This window comes from Coffea eugenioides, unplaced genomic scaffold (genome assembly GCF_003713205.1).
Source record: "Coffea eugenioides isolate CCC68of unplaced genomic scaffold, Ceug_1.0 ScVebR1_200;HRSCAF=821, whole genome shotgun sequence".
Lineage (NCBI taxonomy): Eukaryota > Viridiplantae > Streptophyta > Magnoliopsida > Gentianales > Rubiaceae > Coffea > Coffea eugenioides.
Genome location: NW_020862458.1, coordinates 89,223 through 116,397, shown reverse-complemented (window position 1 = coordinate 116,397; position 27,175 = coordinate 89,223). Strand labels below are relative to the sequence as shown.

General features: G+C 38.0%; 1 protein-coding gene across 1 annotated transcript in view; it reads left to right on the top strand.

Moving 5' to 3' along the window:
• The first annotated feature begins 620 nt into the window (after positions 1-620).
• LOC113756131 overlaps positions 621-27,175 on the top strand; it is a 62,303-nt gene continuing 35,748 nt past the window's right edge. The window contains exons 1-2 of the mRNA XM_027299924.1: positions 621-1,030; positions 1,220-1,306. Coding sequence (XP_027155725.1) covers positions 621-1,030; positions 1,220-1,306 — 497 coding nt within the window. The remainder of the gene's footprint in view (positions 1,031-1,219; positions 1,307-27,175) is intronic.

Below are 27,175 nucleotides of genomic sequence, written 5' to 3'. Positions count from 1 at the left end.
GGAGAAAGTCTGGGAAGTGTTTGGCTTGTGGTAGTACTGAGCACCAACTCGCGACTTGTCCAAATAACCTGAAGGCGGGAGGTAGCACCCAAAGACCCGAAAAGACAACCTCTAAACAGACCAGTGCTGGAGCAAGCCGACCAAAGGTACCTGCTAGGGTTTATGCACTGAATCATCAACAAATACCTGATGTGACTAAGGTGGTTGAAGGTACGGTTCCTGTCTTCCACCGTTTAGCTAAGATTTTCATTGATCCAGGTGCGACACATTTTTTTGTAAACCTTAATTTCATGAGCGGAATAGACTTGAAACCAATTAAGTTACCTTATGACTTGGAGGTTAGAACGCCTACTGAGGACCAAAGTTTAATCGCTAATTTGGTGTATAGAAATTGTGAGATCTGGGTTGGAGAACGTAAATTACTGGCCGATTTGATAGGTTCAGCAATTAAAGGGTATGATGTGATCCTAGGAATGGACTGGTTAGCCCGTTTCAATGCTCAGGTGAATTGTAAGACGAAAATAGTAGAATTGTGTATTCCGGGAGAAGCAACCCTGAAATTGGATGTAAGGGGTAGATTAGCCTCATCTGCACTTATCTCAAGAATCTGAGTTAGGAAAATGTTAAGTAAAGGAGCTCAGGGATATTTGGCTTTTCTAATCAACAATCCCAGTGATAAAGTGAGATTGGAGGATATGCCTGTAGTGAAAGAGTTTTCGGATGTTTTTCATGAAGAGTTAGAGTCCTTACCCCTGGAAAGGGAAATAGCTTTCAAGATTGATGTGACTCCGGGAGTAGTACCTATATCTAATACGCCATATAGAATGGCTCCGGCTGAATTGAAGGAATTGAAGCTGCAATTGCAAGACTTGTTGGAACGGGATTTTATAAAGGAGAGTGACTCACCGTGGGGAGCCTCGGTCTTATTTGTTAAGAAGAAAGATGGGAGTTTAAGGTTGTGTATAGACTACCGAGGCTTGAATGATGTTACTATTAAGAACAAGTACCCGTTGCCCCACATCGATGAATTGTTTGACCAATTGCAAGGGGCGGTAGTATTCTCGAAGTTGGATTTGAAACAGGGTTATTATCAATTGAGGATTTTGCAGAAAGATATACCCAAAACTGCTTTTAACTCGAGGTATGGGCATTTTGAGTTTGCCGTAATGCCATTTGGGTTAACGAATGCACCTGCTGCTTTTATGGATTTGATGCACAGGGTCTTTAAGCCTTATCTAGACCAATTTGCGGTGGTCTTTATTGATGATATCTTGGTGTACTCTAAGAATGTAGAGGATCACGAAAGGCACTTGAGGATTGTTTTACAAACCCTGAGGGAACACCAATTGTATGCTAAATTTAGCAACTGTGAGTTTTGGTTGAAAAAAGTGACATTCTTGGGGCACATAATTTCTAAGGATGGAGCCAAAGTTGAAGCTGTTTCACAGTGGAAACGACCGGAAAATCCTACTGAATTTTGAAATTTTATAGGATTAGTAGGGTATTACCGGAGATTTATCCAAGATTTTTCTAGAATTGCTGGACCCATGACTGAGTTGACCAAGAAGAGTGGAAAGTTTATAGGGAGTCCTAAGTGTGAAGAGAGTTTTCAAGAATTGAAAAGACGTTTGACACGAGCGCCTGTACTAACTCTACCGAATGGGAAGGATAGCTTTGTGGTCTACACAGATGCTTCTAAAGAAGGTTTGGGATGTGTTTTAATGCAAAATAACAAAGTGATAGCATATGCCTCTAGGAAATTGAAACCTCATGAAAGAAACTACCCGACTCATGATTTGGAGTTAGCAGCGGTAGTGTTTGCTTTAAAGAAGTGGAGACATTATTTGTATGGAGTAACATTTGAGGTTTTTACTGACCACAAAAGCCTTAAGTATTTGATTTCTCAAAAGGAACTGAATTTAAGGCAACGTAGATGGATGGAATTTTTGGAAGATTGTGATTGCACGATAAAGTACCATCCAGGGAAGGCCAATGTAGTGGCCGATACTCTAAGTCGCCAAGTACAAGTGGCCGGATTGATGATCAAGAAATTGCACTTGTTAGAGGAAGTTAGCTATTGGAACCCTAGACTTAAGCCGAGAAAAGTAATTCTTGGGAATATTGTAATGAATTCCACTTTGTTGGAACGTATTAAAGAAACTCAGGAAAAGGACCTTGAAGTGCAAAAGTGGGTGGAGAAAGTAAAAAATGAAGAGAAGTCAGATTTTAACTCGGGATCAAATGGTATTTTGAAGTTTCGAAATCGGATAGTGGTGCCAAAAGATGAGGGACTTAAGAAGGAAATCTTAGAAGAGGCACACCGATCGAAGTTTACGGTACACCCTGGAGGGAATAAAATGTACCAAGACTTGAAGAGTCTGTATTGGTGGGAGAGCATGACAAAGGAAATTGCTCAATTTGTCCAAACTTGTTTGACTTGTCAACAAGTAAAAGCCGAACATCAGAAACCATCTGGACTTTTGTAACATTTGGAGATACCTGAGTGGAAATGAGAGAACATCACTATGGATTTTGTATTAGGACTACCCAGGACACAAAGAGACCATGATGCTATTTGGGTAATAGTAGATCGGCTGACCAAATCAGCTCATTTTCTACCGATTAATATGAAGTACCCATTGGAAAAGTTGGCTAAGTTGTATTTGGATGAGATTATCAGGTTACATGGAATACCTATAAGTATCGTGTCTGATAGAGACCCGAGATTTGTTTCGAGATTTTGGCAAAAGATGCAGAAAGTATTGGGGACTAAATTGAATTTTAGTACTACTTACCATCCCCAGACCGATGGACAGTCAGAGAGGACGATTCAAACTCTTGAGGATATGTTGAGGACTTGTACCTTGGATTTTGGGGAGAGTTGGAGCAAATATTTAACTTTGGTGGAATTTGCCTATAACAATAGCTTCCACTCTTTATTCAAATGGCTCCGTATGAAGCACTTTATGGTCGGAAGTGTAGATCCCCGATTTGTTGGGATGAAGTAGGTGAACGAAAGATATTAGACCCGACTACAGTGCCTTGGATTGAGAAAGCTAATGAGAAAGTAAAGTTGGTACGCCAGAGGACTCAGACAGCTCAAAGTCATCAAAAGAGTTATGCAGATAATCGGAGGAAGGACTTAGAGTTTGCGGTTGGAGATCTAGTATTTCTTAAGATTACACCTCTAAAAGCAAGTTTAATGTCTGGGAAGGGAAAGAAGTTACAACCAAGGTTTGTAGGACCTTACAAGGTTATCCAACGCGTGGGAAAGGTAGCGTATAAGTTGGAATTGCCACCGAGTCTGTCTCGGATCCATAATGTTTTCCACGTGTCTATGCTTAAGAAGTATCATCCAAACCCTTCACATATTTGACAACCGGAAAGTATTGAAATTGATGAGACTTTGACCTACGAGGAGAAACCGGTAAAGCTTCTGGATAGGAAGGTGAAAGAATTGAGGAATAAACGGATACCATTGGTAAAAGTTCTTTGGAGGAACCACGGACTAGAGGAAGTGACCTGGGAAATCAAAGAAGCCATTCGAGGAAAATATCCAGACCTGTTTACAAATCAAGGTATAATTTGGAGGACGAAATTCTCTTAAGGGGGAGAGGATGTGAGGACTTGCAAAAAATTTTTATTTTAAATTCCTATTGCTAGCTCTTTTAAATATTTATTTGCCCGTTTACTTGGAATATTTTATTTCAACCTCCTTATACTCAATTACATGGAACTATGACCTACAAGTATTTTAAAAATACCTTGATTCAAAATTTATTTTTGAAAGCTCGTTTAGAGTGAATAGTGGACACACGTTTGGAGACAATAATCAAATCGAGGATACAATAAACTTGGAGAATTGGAGACTTGTACATTAGTCTTGAAATAGGTATTTTTATGTTTAAGTGTTCAAGTGTTAGATAGTTATACTATCATTATAAGAATTTCTTGAAAATTTCACTTTATTGCGCACAAATCAGAAGTGCACGTTTTGACGCGCGCGATTAATTGAGGGACTTTAGACCTTTATTTTTAGACCATTAAGAGTGAATAATAATAGTATGAATGTAAGTGCATTATAGGTTTAGTGCACTAGTGCAACAAACCCGAGAGGAATCGGGCGCGTAACGCGTGCGAAGGCGCACTATTCCCGGTTGACTTTTGGGACAAATCTTGGCCACAAATTCTCAAGGTCCTCAAGAAGCTACAACACTCTCTACACTCTCTTTTCTCTCTCTTGGTGGCCGGCCAAAATAGCAAGGAAGGAAGAAGAAAAGCTTTACCATTTTTACTCCAAATCTTTGCACCAATCTTTCTCCATTTCATCTCAAAATCACACTACACTTTGCTAACCACTTGGAGACCACCTCAAGCTAGGAAAAGAGCTTCATCTCACGGTTTTCTTTTAGCTTCAAGAGGCCGAAATTTTCTGCTTTGCTCATCAAGGAAGGAAAACAACGATCAACTACTAAAATCTTGACTTATGGAAGTTGTTTAGCACTTATGAGTTCATAATTTCTTATGGGTAGCTTTATTTATGTTGGAAATTTGGTGTGTGGGCTCTATGAACTCCCACTTTGGTTTGATGGACTTCTTTTGTGAGTTTTGATGTTAATAATGTTGGATTGGTGATTAAATTAGTTGAAATGATTGATATTATGGATGAAAGCTCAAAGGAAGTGACGGGGAGAATTTTTTCATTTCTGCCCCTGTGAATGCCGTGACATTTAGAGCAATTTTTTGAAGTTCTATTGACTTGTTTATGATGTGTATATGTTGTATGGGTTGTGTGGAAGGTTTCCACAAAAAATTACGTGATTTTGAAAGTTCATTCAAAATTAGAATTTTTTCCCTATTGCACTGGCAGTGTTTTTCAAACAGCTATAATTTTTTGCTTCGACGTTGAAATCGAGTGCCGTTTGAAGCACTAGAAACCAGACATTCCCAGTTTTCCAAGGTATAAAATGCACGTCCTGATTCCACCTGAGTAATTGAAACCAATCGTTTGAACGTGACTGTCCTGTTTCGCTAATTCACTGGAAGCACTGCTTTGAGCAGCGAATTGATGCTCAAATGTGAGCTAGTTGTGGATAGATTTTGAAAACCATTTCTTCTGAGAAATTGTAGCTTTATGAATCTAGTTTTCAACGCCACCAACCACGCTCAATTCCAAGTTGAATTGAGTGAGTTGTGGCCGAAGTTCAAAACTGATTCAGGGATTGAAAACCCTCTTTCGGCTAGTTGATGCCTTAACCTTGATTGGGACTTGTTGTATGAACCAGATTTGAGAAGTTTCCTTTGGCCAAACGTTTAGAAAGAGAAATTTACATACAAGGTAGATGTGCCTTGAAAACTTGTGGGACTTTAACAATTTTGTTAACTGACTTCCCGTATGTATTTTCCTATGAACTTTTATAGTGGAATATCCCTCATATGGTAGTGTAATACTGCCAAATTTGGTGCCATTCCGAGTCCGTTTCGATAATCAACCAAAGTCCCAATGTTCATGAATTAAATCTGGAATTTGGCCTAACGGTCTCACTTTTTGAGTAATTTTGAGCCGCCACATCTTGGTGCTCGAAACTCCAATTCTTGTTCCACTTGTTTTTTTGAAAACTTTAAATGTAACTCTAATTGAGTTCCAAATTTGAGAGGTTAGTTTTTGCCGAATTTCCAAACTTTGTCGGAAATCAACCCAAATCTGTCCTGACTTTCCAAAACAGCAACTTTGGGCCAAATTTCAAATATCTTCTACTTGGAATCATTGAAAGGTGTCTTCTAGAAACTTTTTGTACTTTGGAAGTAGTTTCCAACGGTACCAAGTTTTCAAATTTTGGACTTGTAGAGAGTGAGATACGATTCTTCAAAGTAGGTGTAGCAAATCTGAATTCCTAACTTAAAGGAAATGGAGTTTTTGAAACTCATCTTTTTCCTTCGATATCACTTGATCGTTTTACACTTGATTTCAAAGATGAAAATCAGATTTTGCTTGTGTTATAAAACCCCACTTTTGAGTCTCGATTTTCAAGTAATTAAGGCTCATTTTCGTGAAATTTTCTTAGATTGTACAAGTGTGCAATCTTCCTTGATAATTGGGGTTTATAAGTGATAGTTCATTATTAATTACTCAGGCACTCAAGAGGATCTCACGGGAGACGCCTAATCAATCGCTTATACTTGCTACTTGAATCACTCGGTGAGTGTCAAGTGTATGAATACTTGATACATGCTTAATTGCTATAATTAATTGGAGATTTTGAAAATGGATGCGAGTGTGTACTTTACTGCACTCGTTCTTATTTGAAATGAATGACTCATGATTGACATGAAATGAATGAATTATTAATGACTTGATTGAATGGAATGAAATGAGTAAATGCTTGAATGAAATGAAATTGTATGCTATGGCTGCATACGTCGTTGGAGTGAATCTCCTCGACTCTCAAATGTACAAGGGGGACGCCCAAACTCATAGGCCGACCTTGGGACTCGAGTCGGCATGGGTTTAGTCGGGAATCTCGGTGAGCCATGAGAATAACATGATAAGTTTGATCTATTGAAGAGATCTTGCTTGGCCTACTCATGCAGTAGCGCCTTTATCGTCGTTCGGGCCCGGTGTGGGTTTGTTAGGTGGACGGACATGAGAAGTAAGTGGAGTTCTACGGATTGGAAATATCGACTCAGTTGACGGAGAGTCATCACGGGAAGGTATACGAATGAAATTTGCAAAGCAAGTAAAAATTAGCTCCTGAGAGCTGCCATATCCTTGAATTGTTCCTGTTTACTTTTCTCGCTCGAATTGTTAGTTATTGCAATATTATTGTTCTACTTGTTAAATTGGGATTGTTACTTGAACAACGTGCCTGCATGTGTGTTCTTGGCCTCACGAGCGTTTTGCTCACCCTGTAGATTTGTTTTCCTTAACAAGGAAGGATCTGGAGTGAATCTCGGAGAAACCCCTTTTGAATGTACTTTTGTAATAGGGTTTTTCAATGTACTGGGCTAGACTCTTGATTATTGTATATTTTGGGATTTGATGCAACCTTTGAGAACTTGATGTAAGGATTAGATACTTGACGTATTTTGGTACTCGTGATGTAAGTTTAAATGTTAGTTATGTGAGTGACCTCCCTTTCTTACATATATTATCGTGACGGCTGGTGTTTCATTAAGCTTGAACGAGAATTGTCTTAAGTCCTAGCGAGAGTTGGGCAGGCGTTCCGCGGATACCCTTTGGTTCGCCTTAGGGAGTAGTGGGGGCGTCACAAAAAGGCTCCTTCTTGGCAGTTTTCTTGGAGCTTTTGGTGGCAAAAATTTCTAGTTTCTCTCAAAGCTAGGAGGTAACCATCCAACACCATCCAATCTTTCATTCTTGGCTTTAATGGGTTTTATCCTTGGCTTTGAAGCTTGTAGCTTCAGTATTGTTGTTATTACTTGGATTGGATTGGTTGAATTGGGCTCTATGAATTCCCACCTTGGTTGTATGGGATGATATGATGATATAATGCTTGGTTTGAGTTGTTTAAGGGTTGTTTAAGATGATTATGGATAGAGCATTGAAGGAAAGATCGAAGAAAATTGCGTAGGAATGTTGGGCCGAATCTGTCCGATTTTGCCGTGCCTTTATTTTGAAATTTTTGTGGGCCATTTTGCTGTGAAACTGATGTATATATGTTGTATATGGTGTGTAGAAAGTCTCTACCAAAAATCATTTGAATTGGTTGAGAAAAACATGAAATTTAGAAATTTAATCAAATCTGAAAACTGTGTTCGGACAGCTTGAACAGTGTCCCTTTGATTGAACACATCTTTTTGTACAGACATCAAAATCGATTACCATTTGTGGCATTTGAAACTAGACAGTTGTAGCTTTCCAACGGTGTAAAATTCACTTTCTGGTTCTAAATGAGTGAGTCGGCAAAGTTGCTGCCCTGTTCTGTTGGCCTATCCAAGAGAAAGGTAGAAGCTACATTTTGTGGCTCTATTTTTTCTCACTTGAAAATCAATTTTTAAAATGATTTGTTCTAATGAAATGTATATTTTTTAATCTAGTTTTTATCGCCACCAACCATTCTCAATTCCAAGTTGTATTGAGTGAGATATGGCACAATTTGTAAACTACAGCAGAGCTGGAAAACCCTACTTTTTGCTGGCTAACTGATTTGTTTGTTTGTTAGATGCCTTGCTTTGAAAATTTTGATGTCAACCGACTATGAACTGCTTATGAAATGTTTCTTGGACCTTGGTTTCACAAATGAACCAAAATGGGACTGATTTCATAGTGCAAACTGTTTGAAAAGGGAAAAGAAAACAAGAAAACAAATTTGTCTTGCAAATTTCTTGAACTTTGGTAGTTTTGTTAACTACCTTTCCATATGAGTTTTTACATGAAACTTGATAGATGAATAACCCTCATAGAGGAGTTTAATTGTACGAAATTTGGTGTCATTTTAAGACCATTTCGATATACGAATGACGTGCCAAATTTGTTCTTCAAACCTGGAAAATTTACTGAACTGTCTTCGATTTTGGCCAATTTTGAGCTGCTATATTTTGGCACCCAAAACTCCAAATTTAGTTCCGGTGGTTGTGTTTGAAACTTGATTAAAATTCTCACTGTATTACAAATTTTAGAGGCTAGTTCACTTTCTGTGAATTTTGCCGAATTTTCAAAGTTTGCCGAAAAACATGATCGAAACTGTCTTGTATGCTCAAATCAGGCACTTTGAGCTGAAATTTGGATGTCTTCTGTTTAGAATCTTGGAAAGATGTCTTCTAGGAATTTTTAGTACTTTGGATCTAGTTTCCAATGGTATAAAGTTTTCCAATTTTGGACTTATTGAGTGCAAGATCTGATTTTTCTAAGTTTAGCATGGAAAACTGAAATTTGCAGATTTCTTAGAAAATGCAATTTTGGGAACTTGACTTCTTTTCTTGATATTGATTAAACATTTTTAACCTGATTTCATGGGGAATATGAGTTTCCTTAGTAACCTTAAACTCCTCACTTTTGAATCTTGATTTTTCGATAAAATGAAGCTTATAAGGACATTTACTTGAATTTTAAAGCTAGTGTTTATTCCTCCTTAATTGATAAGGAATTTGTGAAAATTTGAGGGCGATTGTTAGTCGTTTCTTCAGGCGATCAATAAGGCCTCGAAGAGAATCCCGAAGCGGATCATTAAAGACTTTTCACTCACTTTTGTTGGGAATTGGTGAGTGTCAAGTGCATGATTTGTTGAAATTATGTGAATTGCTTCTTATGAACTGAATGGTTTACAACTGTTGAGTCGAGTGTGTACTTTATCGCACTCGTTCTCTTTTAACTGATTGTATAACTGAACTGTATTTGTGTGACTGGATGTCGTTGGAGTGAATCTCCTCGACTTATAACTGAGTTGTCTGCATGTCGTTGGAGTGAACCACCTCAACTTATAACTGAACTGTCAGCATGTCGTTGGAGTGAATCTCCTCGACTTATAACTGAACTGTGGGGACGCCCAAATCTCAATTGGCCAACCTTGCGACTCAAGCCAGCAAGGGCTTGGTCGAGGAGCTTGGTGAACCATGAGATAACTGTAAGCTTGATCTATTGAGAAATCTTGCTTGGCTTACTCGCGTAGTATTGCCTTTTGTAGAAGTTCGGGCCCGGTGCAGTGTATGGTGGATTGAATTGACGTTAAGTGGAGTTCTACGGACTTAAATGCCGATCTGGTTGACGGAGTGTCATCGCAGGAAGGTATTCGATCGAGACTTGGCGAAGCAAGTGGAACCTAGCTCCTGAGAGCTCTTGTATCCTCATTGAATGTGTTTAATTGAAACTTTGAATTGTTTGAATGTTTCAGCTTTATTTGTTACTTAAATGTTATTGGTATATGAACTATGTGTTTTGCATGCTTTTTCTTGGTCTCACTGAGCGTTAACTCATCCCATTAGATTTGTTTTCCTTAGTAGGGGTCGAGATGGAAAAAATTATGGAGAAGCCGACTTGAGGCACTTTTGATTAGGGTTTTGAACGTATTGGACTAGACATCTTTTGGAAGTTGCGTATTTTGAGAAATGGTTGTATTTTGAAACTTGTGATGTAAGATGGGATATTCATGTATGGAAATGACTTCTTGTCCTTATTTCAACTTTCGTTATTAGTCGTTATCCTTTAAGTTTAAACTGCAATTGTACTGAGTCCTGACAAGAGCTGAGCAGGCGTCCCGCCAATACCCTTTGGTTCGCCTTAGGGAGAAGTGGGGGCATCACAGTTGGTATCAGAGCTTAGGCTTCAGATCTTTGTAGTGTATCTTAGACTTGAAGTTTAAGATGTCGGACTGTGGGATTGGTTTGAAAGTTAAGTGACCGCTCGTAGGGATGAAAATTAGAGCCTAGGTTTGAATTAGTGGACAATTAGGAGTTTTGGTCCTGTAAGAGACATGTGCGATAGTACGAAATGATCAAATCTAGTTTATTTAGTATACTTGGACCCATCTAAACTTTTAATTTTAATTGTAAGTTATGGAAGGTAACAGTGGTATTGAGTCATCTCGGGGACGCCTTCCGGTGGCCCATTATCGAGAAGGGCCTAGGGGAGCTCATTGGAGATATAATCCAACTCGCTGAACTAGGACTCCATGTGATTGCCGGAGAACTTAATCGTACCCAAATAACGGAGTGTTAACGGTGGTCGATGACCGGAGACGATTGTCCGAGAAAACTAAGGTAGTTTGAGAGGATAATCAAGGACCAAGTGTGTTGACTAAGGTAGTGAGGGAATAATGACCCAGTGTGTTACCTTGGTCGAACAAGTGGTGATGACAAGGTACTTAATGAGGGAAAATGAAGAAGAAAACTCCTAGTGCTAGAAATAAAAATGATCCTACGGAAGAAACAGAGACTTTTGGTTCCGCCAATTACTAAGCTAGTGATTTAAACTATTTTAATAGTTTTTGCCAAGGTTAGTCGGGGTGGTGCTTGTTCAAATACCATTGTATTTGTTGAACCGTATTATCTAACTTTTGAAACAATTGAATGTTACTTTTGAGATACTTGACTTTATTGCTTTATGACTTACAATCCATGATTGGGTTGTACACATTTGTGATTATTTCGGTGTCTTCCCTTTTATTTCATTTTGCATGATCAAAGTGTCACTTTTTAAACTTCGTTTATGTGCACTCATTGTGACAGCCCCACCTCCCCCTAAGTCGAACCAAAGGGTTCGGCGGACCGCCTGCCCAGCCCTCGCTGGGACTACGGATCCGGAACGAGCGTAAACCCTACCAACCGCTCAAAAGAACTTCGAGAAGATAACATTCATTGTCTGAAACCCAAACAAGCATAACAACTTTAGATAACCCTAGAAAAGAACATTTCCAAACCAAATCAACTGAGGAACATGGTTAAACACTTTTATATACACATGGTTGTAAATTTACAATTCAAAAGGGAATTGTTTGGTTAAAATACATTTAAGGTTTTCCAACCATCGAGGAGATATACAAAAGAATACTAAAACTAGCTCAACTCATGCTTCAAACATCATAGTCTTCAAAAGGTGATTTCCCGTAAGGAAAACAAGGAATAACGAAACGGGGTGAGTTAGAAGCTCAATGAGGTACCAAAAATATAACAGTAGAAATCATGAGAAAACATTTATAGGACACATATCCGCATCAAGTAAAAGAAATGAACGGACATCACAATTTCAAGGATACAGGTGGCTCTCAGGAGCCAAATCCCCGTTGCAATACTTGATCCAGCCTTGTTGACCCTCCGTCAATGTTCAAATAAAGGAACCAGTCCAGTAGATCACCACTTTAACGCCAAAATCCCGTTCACCAAACATACCCCTTACCGGGCCCGAACGCCAAACAGGAACAGGAATGGTAATACTCGAGTATACCGGAATCAAGAGTCTCAATACCCAAAGATTCTCCCAGGAACAGGCACCCATGGATTGTCAATTATCTCGACCAAACCCTCGCTGGCTCGATTTAATTAACTCCCCATGAGGTTGAGCTCAGGTTTAACAGGAAGGTCGTTGGATACTCTTCAAAACGACATCATAACAAGTGCAAGTAACAAGTTCAAGTACATAACAAGTACAAGTAATAGATTCCAGTTTGTTCAGTACAGGCAAGAGAACGAGTGTGATAAAGTACACCCTCGTCTCATACAAGATAAACAGTCAGGAAAGACATTCAACTAGCAATTTGCAAGTACAGGAAACCAGTTTAGCAATAATTCAGGGGAGTGGTACACTCACCTGATCAAACAAGGATAATTTCAAAAGTTTCCTTCCCAAGTGTGGCTTTACTCGCCGACACCTCCTAGAACAATCAAGGCAAACACTTAAGACTCGACTCCAAGACCGAGTATGGAATTCGCAAGTGAGACTCGGTTACGAGCCATATGTCTAGTCAAAAGAACCATTAATGCAAAGCAAAGAGGTGACCTCGGAGTGAAAAGGTAACAATTAGTCTTAAAGGCATGAACAACCTCAAAGTCCTACCTACAATGACTGACCAATTCCAAATTTGAAGTAGATAATGAAAGCAAGATCAATACTAGGAAAATAGGATTTTCCAGTTTCGCGCAACCCTATATGAAAAAGTATATCTCAAGTTTTGCAAGTCCAAAATTAGTAAAAGTTATACCGTTGGAAAATACATTCAAAGGGCTATAACTTTCCAGAAAACATCCTTATAAGATTCAGAGCACAAGTCAGTCAAATTCAAGCTTCAAATTGCTGCTTTATCCAGTGAAAGACAGAACAGATACAATATTTCAGTCAAATTTGAAAAATCACCATAAATGGTACAGACATAAACAGGGTCCAAAATTTATAGATTTTATAGCCCTATGAATCTAGTTTAAAACGCAATAAACGGAACTCAATTCCAACATTCCTACATCAAGATATAGCAAATTTCCCGAGACTGAGCAGAAGCTCCCGCTAAAATTTTGACAGCACATCCCCTAATCTTCTTTACCTTTCCAACCAAACCTCAACACCCAATCACAAACTATTAAACACCTTTAATTAGAGCCACAATACCCTTCAAAACAACCAAATGGTAGCTCAACAAAGAAACCCTAGAAAAGCCCCAATTATAAACCCTAGAACCAAAAGACAGTTTTGACGTCATTTAGAGGAATGGACACAACTGGAGCTACGCTTATCAGATTGGGGTGAAATTTACACCATTTCGAAGCTAATATAGAGATCTATAACTTTCATGAAGACCACTCATTCCAGTTATCACCCTAACTAGGTAAAATTTACCAAAACAACTCCAGATTTTCCCAATTCGAAGTTTACTGTGGCAGTCCTGATTCATTCAGTAATATCTCAGCATATACAACTCCAATTCAATTGATTCCAAAGCCATTTGCAAGCTAAGATACAAGGGTTTAAGTCTTAAGAAGACATCAACAACCAAATCAGTAGTATTCCTGGTCACAACAACCAATTACAGAAGCTGATTAGCATGTTCGGATAGAAACAGGGCAGCAGGGGTATTTCGGTCGTTTCACAGGATACATTGGTCCGATTAAGCTGAAAGTTTGTAGGAAACTACAAAACGTCATTCTATAAAACTTTCATGTTTTAACCTAAGGCTAATTCGGCCTATAACCTACTCAAATAAATTCGGACAGAACAGGCCTGTTTGAAACCCTAACCTGGAATTTTTGCTTCAAACCAGAAATTTTCCACTAATCATCACAATTATCATACCAAAGTTTCATTCCAACCCATACTAGACCATCATACATGGCCAAACAACATTAAACATAGAAAAATAGAAAAATTAAGCATAAAATCAAAAATTCATCAAACACCACCAAAAGTCATGAAAACCTCCACAAAATCACCTAACTAACCTTCACAAGTCATGAATTCATCATTATCAAAAGCCAAAGATGGAATTTCTTGACTACTCACCTTGAAATCTCAAGAAAGGAAGCAGACAGTTTTGACGTCATTTAGCGGAATGGACACAACTGGAGCTACACTTATCAGATTGGGGTGCAATTTACACCTTTCGAAGCTAAGACAGAGAGCTATAATTTTCATGAAGACCACTCAGTCCAGTTCTCACCCTAACTAGGTCAAATTTACCAAAACAACTCCAGATTTTCCCAATTCGAAGTTTACTGTGGCAGTCCTGATTCATTCAGTAATATCTCAGCATATACAACTCCAATTCAATTGATTCCAAAGCCATTTGCAAGCTAAGATACAAGGGTTTAAGTCTTAAGAAGACATCAACAACCAAATCAGTAGTATTCCTGGTCACAACAACCAATTACAGAAGCTGATTATCAGTTTCGGACAGAAACAGGGCAGCAGGGGTATTTCAATCTTTTCACAGGCTACGTTCTCCGATTGGGCTGAAATTTTTTAGGAAACTATAAAATATCATTCTCTACAACTTTCATGTTTTAACCTCAAGCTAATTCGGCCTCTAAACTACTCAAATAAATTCGGACAGAACAGGCCTGTTTGAAACCCTAACCTGGAATTTTTGCTTCAAACCAGAAATTTTCCACTAATCATCACAATTATCATACCAAAGCTTCATTCCAACCCATACTAGACCATCATACATGGCCAAACAACATTAAACATATAAAAACAGAAAAATTAAGCATAAAATCAAAAATTCATCAAACACCACCAAAAGTCATGAAAACCTCCACAAAATCACCTAACTAACCTTCACAAGTCATGAATTCATCATTATCAAAGCCAAAGATGGAATTTCTTGACTACTCACCTTGAAATCTCAAGAAAGGAAGCAATTTTACACCACTATCTTTCAAACCACTTCACCTATTACTTCACTACCACCTAGCTAAGGGTTTTTATGGAGTGATTTGAGGTTTTATCGGTTAAGTTGTGAGATTGAGCAAGATTGAGTAGAAGAAATTTGATAGCTTTTCTTTCTTTTGCTCTATAAGAAGCTTGGCCAAGAGAGGAAACAAATAAGAGGATTTTTGGCCAACTTTTGGTATTTATTTGGTAAAGGTGGTAAGATGGTCTTATGGTCAACTTCCAAGTCCAATAGCAAAGTGACATTTGTCCCTCTCTTTAATGCTAGGTTATCCTTTTGTCTCTCCACTCTCATCTATATAACAACCTCTAATTATCTCTTAGCACCTAGTAAATTAATTCCAGTATCCCAAACTTAACCTAATTGGCCGAATTTTACCGAACTTTCCGCACTAGCGGGTCCCACGTCCGGTATACACTCTTAATTTCTCAAAACCTAATCAATACTAGAAAAATAATCTAAAACCTATATTTACTCATAAAACGAGTTAAAAAATTTCCTAATAAAGAAATTACAGAAAAACGTGCGATTAAATAAAATAAAACCCTAGGAAATACGAAAATTTACGGGTTCTCACACTCATTTTACGTCATGCCTTTATAAATGTTAAATTTATGAACGGCCGAAGAAGTGAAAAGGGACCAAGGGCGAGGGGTCAAGTAACCCCAAGCTCAAGGGGATGTTTAGGGAACGGCAACTGAGCCGAACCAAAATCCTAGAAATGAAGGAAAACAATCACGTAGCTACTGCTATTGACCATATGATTGATGTCCTAGCACGATTAACTGAGCACTAAAACCCTAAACCAATCAACCAACCTAGGAACCAAGAGAGGTGTGAGGATAAAGCGATTCTTGAAGTTCGCCCATCTAAGTTTTACGGAGAGTCTAACCTCGAAACAGTAGAATTGGTTTGAGGGGATAAAATGATGCATTAATGAGAGCAAGAGGTTAGGATTTCTTCTCGAGCAACTTTGTAAGTAAGTATTGGAAAATGAATTAGGGTATGAAACTTTTATATTAAGGAATAAGACCTCAGTATTTTATTATGTTTATAAGGGATGATAGTAATCTTGGGGAGACTTAAGAGCTCATCCATATTAAGCGGAGAATAGGTGAGATTTATAAGTTGGAGTAACCTATAAGTCAAATAATGAAAGAGTAATAGAGCCAGAATTTTCATTGTGAATAGTTACTCATTTTGATCCTTAATTTGCCTGGCAGGCTAGTAGTTGACTTAAGCCAACTGGTGAGATGACAAATTTGGGAGAGATGCGTAAGAAAATGGACCTACTTCGAAAGGAGGTAGAGTTTCAAAAGAAATTGGCTGACTACTGGGAAGGACGGTGGAAACAAGAATATGCAGAGAAAACTGAGTTGCTACGCCATAACGTAGAACTGGAGAAGAAATACAAAGAAAATTCTCAAACTGATCAAATCGTGACTCCTCATGTAACTTGTGGATACTGTGGCAAGATTAACCACACTGAGGCGGAGTGCTGGAGAAAGCAAGGAAAATGTCTGAAGTGCGGTAGTACCGAACACCAGATTGCAAGTTGCCCTAGTAACCCTAATAAAAGGAGGGAATACTCAGTAGCCAACTAGGTCCGCTACAAAGCCATCGAGTACCGGATGGGTGTAATTAATATGAATGGCTGTAAAGAGGACCCAAGTAGTGGGGGTTTCACAAGTCGAGATGGTTTGACTCCACTCAAGGGATAAAGGTTGTAGTTTTACCCTAGTCCAGACTGGCACTTTCGGAGGTGGTAATCTTTTGTATTTAGGGAAATTCTTTTGTTATTTTGTATCTTGGCAACTCGGCACATTTTGTTATGACCTTGTCATTTCCCTTCTCCTTTTGAAATGATTTAATAAACCTCTTGCAACTGGATGTCACTATTATGATCTTCATGACATATGAAAATTTGCTTCACTTTTAATTGATTTTATGACTTACATATATATTTAAACTTTGCCCCACACCTTTAGATTGGTGATAAGACATGGACGGTAGTAGACGTGGTCGAGATTGTACTTGAGAGTGTAGACAAACTTGAGGTCTTGGAACAGGGATCGGCAGTGGACCAAAAATCGAGAACTTAGGGTTAAAACTGGGATCCAATACTTGATTGCCAACTTGATATATTTAAAATTGTGAGATTTGAGTTGGTGAAGGGAAATATTTGATAGATTTAATGAGCCTAACAATTAAGGGATCGGATATAATATTTGGAATGGAAGTTTGAGGCTATATATAGACTATCGAGACTTGAACAATATGACCATTAAGAACAAATACCCTTTTGCCTTACATGGATAAGAATTCGATCAACTGTAAGGAGCCGTGGGACTATCCAAGTTGGAATTAAAGTAGAGCTATTACCAGTTAAGGATTCTAGAAACTGATGTGCCTGAGACCGCTTTCAAACCAATATATGGGCACTTTGAATTCTCAGTTACATCCTTTGGGTTGATTGATACACTAGCAGCATTTATCGACTTAATGCATCGGAGTTTTAAACCTTATTTGGATTAATCTGTGGTGGCAATTATTAATAATGTATCGGTATATTCTAAGGTTTGAGAAGATCATGAAAGACACCTGATGATAGTTTTACAAACCCCGAGAGACCGCCAACTTTCGTTAGGTTCAATAAATGTGAGTTCGGCTGGAAGAAGTAACCTTCTAAGTTATACAACATCTAAGGAAGAATTTCAAGAGTGAAATAGTGCTTAACCGATGCAACCTATGTTAGCCTTACCGAGTGGAGAAGGTAATTTTGTGATTTATACAGATGCTTCAAAGGATGGTTTATAATGTGTATTATTATTACACGATAAGGTGATTGCATATGCCTCTAGAAAGTAAAATCTCACATGAGAAATTATCCAACTCATGATTTGGACTTAGCAACTGCGATATTTGCATTAAAGAAGTGGTGACATTACCTATATGGGGTAGACATGAGGCCGATGAAGTTGCCCTATGACTTGGAAGTTAAAACACCTATTGGGGGAAAATCAAAGTTTGATTGCTAGTTGGATGAATAGAAATTGCGAAGTATGGGTTGGAAAGCGTAAGTTAGTGATTGATCTGATAGACATAACTATTAAGGGAATGATAGTGTCCCAGGTGTGAATTTCGAGAACAAAATTCTTTTTAAGAAGGGAAGGATGTGAGGACCCAAAATTTTCTTTTTTTTTATCTTATTTTACTGGCTTATTTAATTATTTATTCATCTATTTTCTCCAAATAATTTATTTCAACCATTTACTTGAAACAATGCCTTATATTTTAAAAACGTTTCGTTGCAAAATTTAATTTTAAAGAGGCTCGTTTAGCGAGAAATGGCGAATACACATTTTTTGAGGCAATATTCGATTCGAGAGTGCAATAATCTTGGAGAATTAAGAATGATCAATAGTAGACTAAAAAAATTAATTGAGAGAGAGTTAAGTTAAGCTTATACCGAATGCACGTCGAAAGTTTTCCGACTGTCGCGCTGATATAAATTAATTGGAGATTTGAAGAATTACTATTAGACTCATGTGAAGACCCATTTTTTATTCTTAAAATAGCCATTTTTAAAATTATTTACCCTAGCATTAGTTAATTATATTATCGTTACATGAATTCCTTTTAAGTTTCGCTTTATCACGCGCGAGTTGGACGTTTGCGTTTTTTGCATCAAATCGACCCAATGGAGATTTAATAAATTTATTCTAGACTACTAAGAGTGAATAATTATAAGATTAAATGAACTACAATAGAGGTTTAGTGCAGAAGTGTAACAAACTCGAGAGAAATCAGTGTTACGAACCCCGCGCGCAACCACTAGTGAGAGTTGACTATTTGCACACAACCTAAAGCTACTATTCCATTCTTTCTCCCCAAGTTTTAGCACACAAAACCTCTCTTTTCTCTCTCATCTTGGCCGGCCATAACAGCAAGGAAAAGAGGAAGAAGAGCTTCACTCAATCTTGCACCATCCTTGTTCCAAATCCTTCACAAATCATCAAACAACTTCCATACAACTTGGAGAGCAACTTAAGCTTGGTGAAAGGCTCCTTCTTGGCAGTTTTCTTGGAGCTTTTGGTACAAAAATTTCTGTTTCTCTCAAAGCTAGGAGGTAACCATCCAACACCATCCAATCTTTCATTCTTGGCTTTAATGGGTTTTATCCTTGGCTTTGAAGCTTGTAGCTTCAGTATTGTTGTTATTACTTGGATTGGATTGGTTGAATTGGGCTCTATGAATTCCCACCTTGGTTGTATGGGATGATATGATGATATAATGCTTGGTTTGAGTTGTTTAAGGGTTGTTTAAGATGATTATGGATAGAGCATTGAAGGAAAGATCGAAGAAAATTGCGTAGGAATGTTGGGCCGAATCTGTCCGATTTTGCCGTGCCTTTATTTTGAAATTTTTGTGGGCCATTTTGCTGTGAAACTGATGTATATATGTTGTATATGGTGTGTAGAAAGTCTCTACCAAAAATCATTTGAATTGGTTGAGAAAAACATGAAATTTAGAAATTTAATCAAATCTGAAAACTGTGTTCGGACAGCTTGAACAGTGTCCCTTTGATTGAACACATCTTTTTGTACAGACATCAAAATCGATTACCATTTGTGGCATTTGAAACTAGACAGTTGTAGCTTTCCAACGGTGTAAAATTCACTTTCTGGTTCTAAATGAGTGAGTCGGCAAAGTTGCTGCCCTGTTCTGTTGGCCTATCCAAGAGAAAGGTAGAAGCTACATTTTGTGGCTCTATTTTTTCTCACTTGAAAATCAATTTTTAAAATGATTTGTTCTAATGAAATGTATATTTTTTAATCTAGTTTTTATCGCCACCAACCATTCTCAATTCCAAGTTGTATTGAGTGAGATATGGCACAATTTGTAAACTACAGCAGAGCTGGAAAACCCTACTTTTTGCTGGCTAACTGATTTGTTTGTTTGTTAGATGCCTTGCTTTGAAAATTTTGATGTCAACCGACTATGAACTGCTTATGAAATGTTTCTTGGACCTTGGTTTCACAAATGAACCAAAATGGGACTGATTTCATAGTGCAAACTGTTTGAAAAGGGAAAAGAAAACAAGAAAACAAATTTGTCTTGCAAATTTCTTGAACTTTGGTAGTTTTGTTAACTACCTTTCCATATGAGTTTTTACATGAAACTTGATAGATGAATAACCCTCATAGAGGAGTTTAATTGTACGAAATTTGGTGTCATTTTAAGACCATTTCGATATACGAATGACGTGCCAAATTTGTTCTTCAAACCTGGAAAATTTACTGAACTGTCTTCGATTTTGGCCAATTTTGAGCTGCTATATTTTGGCACCCAAAACTCCAAATTTAGTTCCGGTGGTTGTGTTTGAAACTTGATTAAAATTCTCACTGTATTACAAATTTTAGAGGCTAGTTCACTTTCTGTGAATTTTGCCGAATTTTCAAAGTTTGCCGAAAAACATGATCGAAACTGTCTTGTATGCTCAAATCAGGCACTTTGAGCTGAAATTTGGATGTCTTCTGTTTAGAATCTTGGAAAGATGTCTTCTAGGAATTTTTAGTACTTTGGATCTAGTTTCCAATGGTATAAAGTTTTCCAATTTTGGACTTATTGAGTGCAAGATCTGATTTTTCTAAGTTTAGCATGGAAAACTGAAATTTGCAGATTTCTTAGAAAATGCAATTTTGGGAACTTGACTTCTTTTCTTGATATTGATTAAACATTTTTAACCTGATTTCATGGGGAATATGAGTTTCCTTAGTAACCTTAAACTCCTCACTTTTGAATCTTGATTTTTCGATAAAATGAAGCTTATAAGGACATTTACTTGAATTTTAAAGCTAGTGTTTATTCCTCCTTAATTGATAAGGAATTTGTGAAAATTTGAGGGCGATTGTTAGTCGTTTCTTCAGGCGATCAATAAGGCCTCGAAGAGAATCCCGAAGCGGATCATTAAAGACTTTTCACTCACTTTTGTTGGGAATTGGTGAGTGTCAAGTGCATGATTTGTTGAAATTATGTGAATTGCTTCTTATGAACTGAATGGTTTACAACTGTTGAGTCGAGTGTGTACTTTATCGCACTCGTTCTCTTTTAACTGATTGTATAACTGAACTGTATTTGTGTGACTGGATGTCGTTGGAGTGAATCTCCTCGACTTATAACTGAGTTGTCTGCATGTCGTTGGAGTGAACCACCTCAACTTATAACTGAACTGTCAGCATGTCGTTGGAGTGAATCTCCTCGACTTATAACTGAACTGTGGGGACGCCCAAATCTCAATTGGCCAACCTTGCGACTCAAGCCAGCAAGGGCTTGGTCGAGGAGCTTGGTGAACCATGAGATAACTGTAAGCTTGATCTATTGAGAAATCTTGCTTGGCTTACTCGCGTAGTATTGCCTTTTGTAGAAGTTCGGGCCCGGTGCAGTGTATGGTGGATTGAATTGACGTTAAGTGGAGTTCTACGGACTTAAATGCCGATCTGGTTGACGGAGTGTCATCGCAGGAAGGTATTCGATCGAGACTTGGCGAAGCAAGTGGAACCTAGCTCCTGAGAGCTCTTGTATCCTCATTGAATGTGTTTAATTGAAACTTTGAATTGTTTGAATGTTTCAGCTTTATTTGTTACTTAAATGTTATTGGTATATGAACTATGTGTTTTGCATGCTTTTTCTTGGTCTCACTGAGCGTTAACTCATCCCATTAGATTTGTTTTCCTTAGTAGGGGTCGAGATGGAAAAAATTATGGAGAAGCCGACTTGAGGCACTTTTGATTAGGGTTTTGAACGTATTGGACTAGACATCTTTTGGAAGTTGCGTATTTTGAGAAATGGTTGTATTTTGAAACTTGTGATGTAAGATGGGATATTCATGTATGGAAATGACTTCTTGTCCTTATTTCAACTTTCGTTATTAGTCGTTATCCTTTAAGTTTAAACTGCAATTGTACTGAGTCCTGACAAGAGCTGAGCAGGCGTCCCGCCAATACCCTTTGGTTCGCCTTAGGGAGAAGTGGGGGCATCACAGTTGGTATCAGAGCTTAGGCTTCAGATCTTTGTAGTGTATCTTAGACTTGAAGTTTAAGATGTCGGACTGTGGGATTGGTTTGAAAGTTAAGTGACCGCTCGTAGGGATGAAAATTAGAGCCTAGGTTTGAATTAGTGGACAATTAGGAGTTTTGGTCCTGTAAGAGACATGTGCGATAGTACGAAATGATCAAATCTAGTTTATTTAGTATACTTGGACCCATCTAAACTTTTAATTTTAATTGTAAGTTATGGAAGGTAACAGTGGTATTGAGTCATCTCGGGGACGCCTTCCGGTGGCCCATTATCGAGAAGGGCCTAGGGGAGCTCATTGGAGATATAATCCAACTCGCTGAACTAGGACTCCATGTGATTGCCGGAGAACTTAATCGTACCCAAATAACGGAGTGTTAACGGTGGTCGATGACCGGAGACGATTGTCCGAGAAAACTAAGGTAGTTTGAGAGGATAATCAAGGACCAAGTGTGTTGACTAAGGTAGTGAGGGAATAATGACCCAGTGTGTTACCTTGGTCGAACAAGTGGTGATGACAAGGTACTTAATGAGGGAAAATGAAGAAGAAAACTCCTAGTGCTAGAAATAAAAATGATCCTACGGAAGAAACAGAGACTTTTGGTTCCGCCAATTACTAAGCTAGTGATTTAAACTATTTTAATAGTTTTTGCCAAGGTTAGTCGGGGTGGTGCTTGTTCAAATACCATTGTATTTGTTGAACCGTATTATCTAACTTTTGAAACAATTGAATGTTACTTTTGAGATACTTGACTTTATTGCTTTATGACTTACAATCCATGATTGGGTTGTACACATTTGTGATTATTTCGGTGTCTTCCCTTTTATTTCATTTTGCATGATCAAAGTGTCACTTTTTAAACTTCGTTTATGTGCACTCATTGTGACAGCCCCACCTCCCCCTAAGTCGAACCAAAGGGTTCGGCGGACCGCCTGCCCAGCCCTCGCTGGGACTACGGATCCGGAACGAGCGTAAACCCTACCAACCGCTCAAAAGAACTTCGAGAAGATAACATTCATTGTCTGAAACCCAAACAAGCATAACAACTTTAGATAACCCTAGAAAAGAACATTTCCAAACCAAATCAACTGAGGAACATGGTTAAACACTTTTATATACAGACTACCGTGGTTCGTTATCTAATCATCCAGGCCCTTGCCGGCCCGACTCGAATAACTTAGCCACAGGATTGAGCTCATAGGTCATAGAAATCCGAACAGATGCAGACACAGATAACAGATTCAAATTTTGCATAGAAATTGGCACATGAACAGACTAGAGAACGAGTGTGATAAAGTACACCCTCGTCTCAAACAAATAAACAGATTGCAGAACAGAAATCAAGTTAAACAGCAATGGAGGGGAGTGGTACACTCACCGGCTCAACTTCAAAAGTTTTCACTTCAGATTGGCCTTAATCGCCAAGAAACCCTAAAATAATCAAAGTAAACTAATTGAAGGTTTCACATCCAGAATCGAGTAAACAAAATACACATGAGGCTCGACTACTAGTCGTATGCCTCGCCAAATAAATACTAATGCAAGGGTGGAAAACATGATTTTCTTGGAAACGAAAAGGTAACATGAAGACCTAGGCACAAACAACCCAAAAGTCCTTTGCTCAAATCACAAGTAAATCCAACTAGCCTTCAAGTAAAATTTCGGCAGCATATCCCTTGTGTTTACCTAGTTTCCAGCCATCATGGCTTCATTATTTCCTCAAATCAGTCCCAACATCTCACACAAAATTCATCTCATTCCCCAAAATCCGTTCACTAGGCTCAAAGTAGTACAAGTACAAAAGTTAGCTAGGAAATGATCGGAATAAAAACAAGCCCTAAAACTATTCAAATAAACACAATAAGATTTGTTTACAAGTCATAAACCAAGGCCAAGTATTACCAAAATAAGGTTCCATAAGAATATATAAGCATTAAAGGAAACCAGAAAAATCAGGAAATGTAACTATATTAGCCCTAACAACAAAAACAGTTTTGGCCTCCTTATGCGGTAATGGCACAAAATGCGCTACACTTACCGGATGAGGGTGTAAGACCCACCATCTCGAAGCTAAAAGATAGGGCTACAACAATGTAGAAGGCCACTCAGTCCAAATCCTAGTACAACTAGGTCAAATATGCAGAATACCAAACCAGAACCGTAATTGCAGGTTTACAAATCACACTATGCTGTAATCAGTACAACTCAGTCTATACAGGTCCAAATGCAGAAATTCCAAAGGCATATGGTAGCTCGGACATCAAGATACATTTCATCAGAAGACCTCAACAATCAAATCCAAAGCAATTCCAGTCAAAACAGCCAATTACAAGCGCAGTTCGGCCATCCTGAAGGACCCAGAACAGCAACAGTAAAATTGACATTTCTCACTCTACACTACTCCAAATGACCTGAAATTTTGTAGGCACCTCTAAAATATCATTCCCTACAACTTTCATGTTTTAAGCCAAGGCCAATTCGGACTCTAACCATATGATACAAAACCGGACAGAAAGGGGGTTATGAAACCCTAACTTTTCACATTTCAATCCAAACCCAAAATTGGTTGCAATTATCAATCATTCACACCTACTAGAGTCATTATAGGCCATTGCCAATCATCATACAAGGCCACAACATCATGATCATATGAAACCAGAAAAATCACCAATAAATTGTAAACTTCACCATTTCATCCAAAAACAAGAATTAAATCACAAAATTCAACACTTTAGCTTCCACTAAGCACAACTCAAGCTTCATTAAGTGTAGGGGCAAGTTCATATACCACTCACCTAGTAAACAAGAGAGGGAGAGTTGTAGGACACCTTAGCTTCTCCAAAAAACTTACCAAATCACTCACTAGCACCAAATGGAGGGATTTTATGGAGTAGAAACAAGTTTAAGCACTTGATTTGGATGATTTGCACTAGATGGAGAGTTTTTCTTTGAAGAGTTTTTCTTTCTTCCTTGCTTGAGAGTGCCGACCAAGAGGGAGAAGAAAAGAGTGAATTTTGGGTAATTTTTGAGATATTTAATCCAAGGGTAAGAAAGGTAAAAAAGGTAAATAGTTGTCTTAGGCTTCAACCACTCACAAAGTGACACGTGTCACTTCATTAAATGCATTTCTATCCTTTTGTTTCCTCTCACATCAATCACATCTCATCCTCCACTTATCTCTTAACACCCGATAAATTTCACCCAATATCCGAAACTTAACCTTATTGGCCGAATTTTTCCGAACTTTTCGCACTAGTGGGGCCCACGTCCATTATACGTTCTTAATTTCTCAAAATCTATTCGATACGAGAAAAATCATCTAAAACTATATCTGCTCCTTAAAATTATATAAAAAAAAATTCTAATCACGAAAATGCAGAAAACAAGCCATGAAAAATTCTAAAACCTAGAAAATGAAAATTACGGGTTCTCACATTGCATGTTTGGAATAAAAATGGCATTGGAGATGGAGATCAAAGATTTAATAGTGTTCAGTGATTCCAATCTGCTCGTGCATCAAACGCTCAAAGAATGGATAACTCAAAATTCAAAGATTTTGCCATGTCATTGCAATTTACTGGATTTGACAAACAAATTCGGAAAGTTTGGAGTTCAAGCATATTCCACGTGCTCGAAATATTTTTGCTGATGCTTTGGCCACTTTATCTTCAATGATTCAACATCTAGAAGAGTTGGTGATTGACCCTATCCAGATTCAATTACAAAAAAAGCCTGCACATTGTCTAGTAATGGAAAAATCTTCTGATGGCCGTCTTTAGTACAGCGATATTAAGGAATTTCTCAAAATCGGGTCCTATCCTCCAGGCGCTGATACTACTGCTAAAAGCTTTTTGCGCAAATTATCATCCAAGATTTTCTTAAATGGAGAGGTGATATACAAAAGGATGTCAGACTTAGGCCTTCTAAGATGCGTTGATGAAGATGAAGCAGATTATTTGATGAAAGAAGTGCATAGTGGTATATCTCGATCACATATGAATGGACATTTATTAGCAAAGAAGATTATGAGGGCATGATATTTTTGGTTTACTATGGAGCATGATTGTGTAGTTTTTGTCAGAAAATGCATTAAATGTCAGTTGCATGAAGATGTTGTGATGACTCCACTTCTCCTTAGGGCGAACCCTATGGTATCGACAGGCCACCTGTCTAACTCTCGCCAAGGCTCAATACGAGTTAAATTTAAAGTTAACGGTACACAACCAATAATAAAAGCCAATATAAAGAAAAGTCGCTTCCTTATACAATCATTCAAGTCTTACATTATAAAGTTTTCAAAAGGTACCTCAACTTTTCCCAAAAATACAACCATCAAAAAACTGACTAAATTATATACATCCAAATTCTAATCAAAAAGTAGTAAAGTCAGCTTCTCCAAAAAATCTTTCCATCCGAGCTCCTGTTAAGGAAAACAGACTACGAGGGTGAGCTAACGCTTAGTGAGGCCAAGAAAAGTATGCAAACAAATAAGTTTAAGTAGCAATAACACTTGTACAAGAAATATAGCTAGCAAGTTCATGTAATTCACAAATAAGAGTAAAACACAATCAATAAGGATACGGGAGCTCTCAGGAGCTAAATTCCACATAGCTTGGCCAAGACCATGATCCAAATATCCCACGTTGACTCTCCGTCAACCAAGCAAGTACCAAATCTGTAGACTCCACTTTCATCAAATTCTGTCCACCGTTCCACCCTCTACCGGGCCCGCATGTCAAATAGAGAAGGTAATACTACTTGAGTATGCCAAGTAAGATCTCAAAAGATCAAGCTTTACAAGTTTCTCATGGTTCACCAAACTTCTCGACCAAGCACATCAAGTCAAGTTCAAGTAAGTCAAGTAAAAAGTCAAGTAAAGGAGAACGAGTGCGATAAAGTATACACTTGCCTCATCAAGCCATGTTCACGTATGCAAGTAAGATCAATCAAGTAGATATAACAATTCATGCACTTGACACTCACCAATTCAAAAGTAAGTGAGCAAATAAGGCCTTTAGTTATTCTCACCGGGATCCCTTTCGAAACCCTTTTGAGCACCTGAAGAAATAGTGACCAACCATTATTCACATATTTCCCCCTAGACCACTTAACATTCAAGAAGAAAAATGCATTTTGCTTAAACTTGGGACAACGCCTCAAAAGAGCTTCAATCCATCGAAAATCGAGATTCAAAATGAAGATTTAAAATCACAAGGAAAACTTGTATTATGCATGAAATCGAGTTTAAAATGAACCATAAATCTCA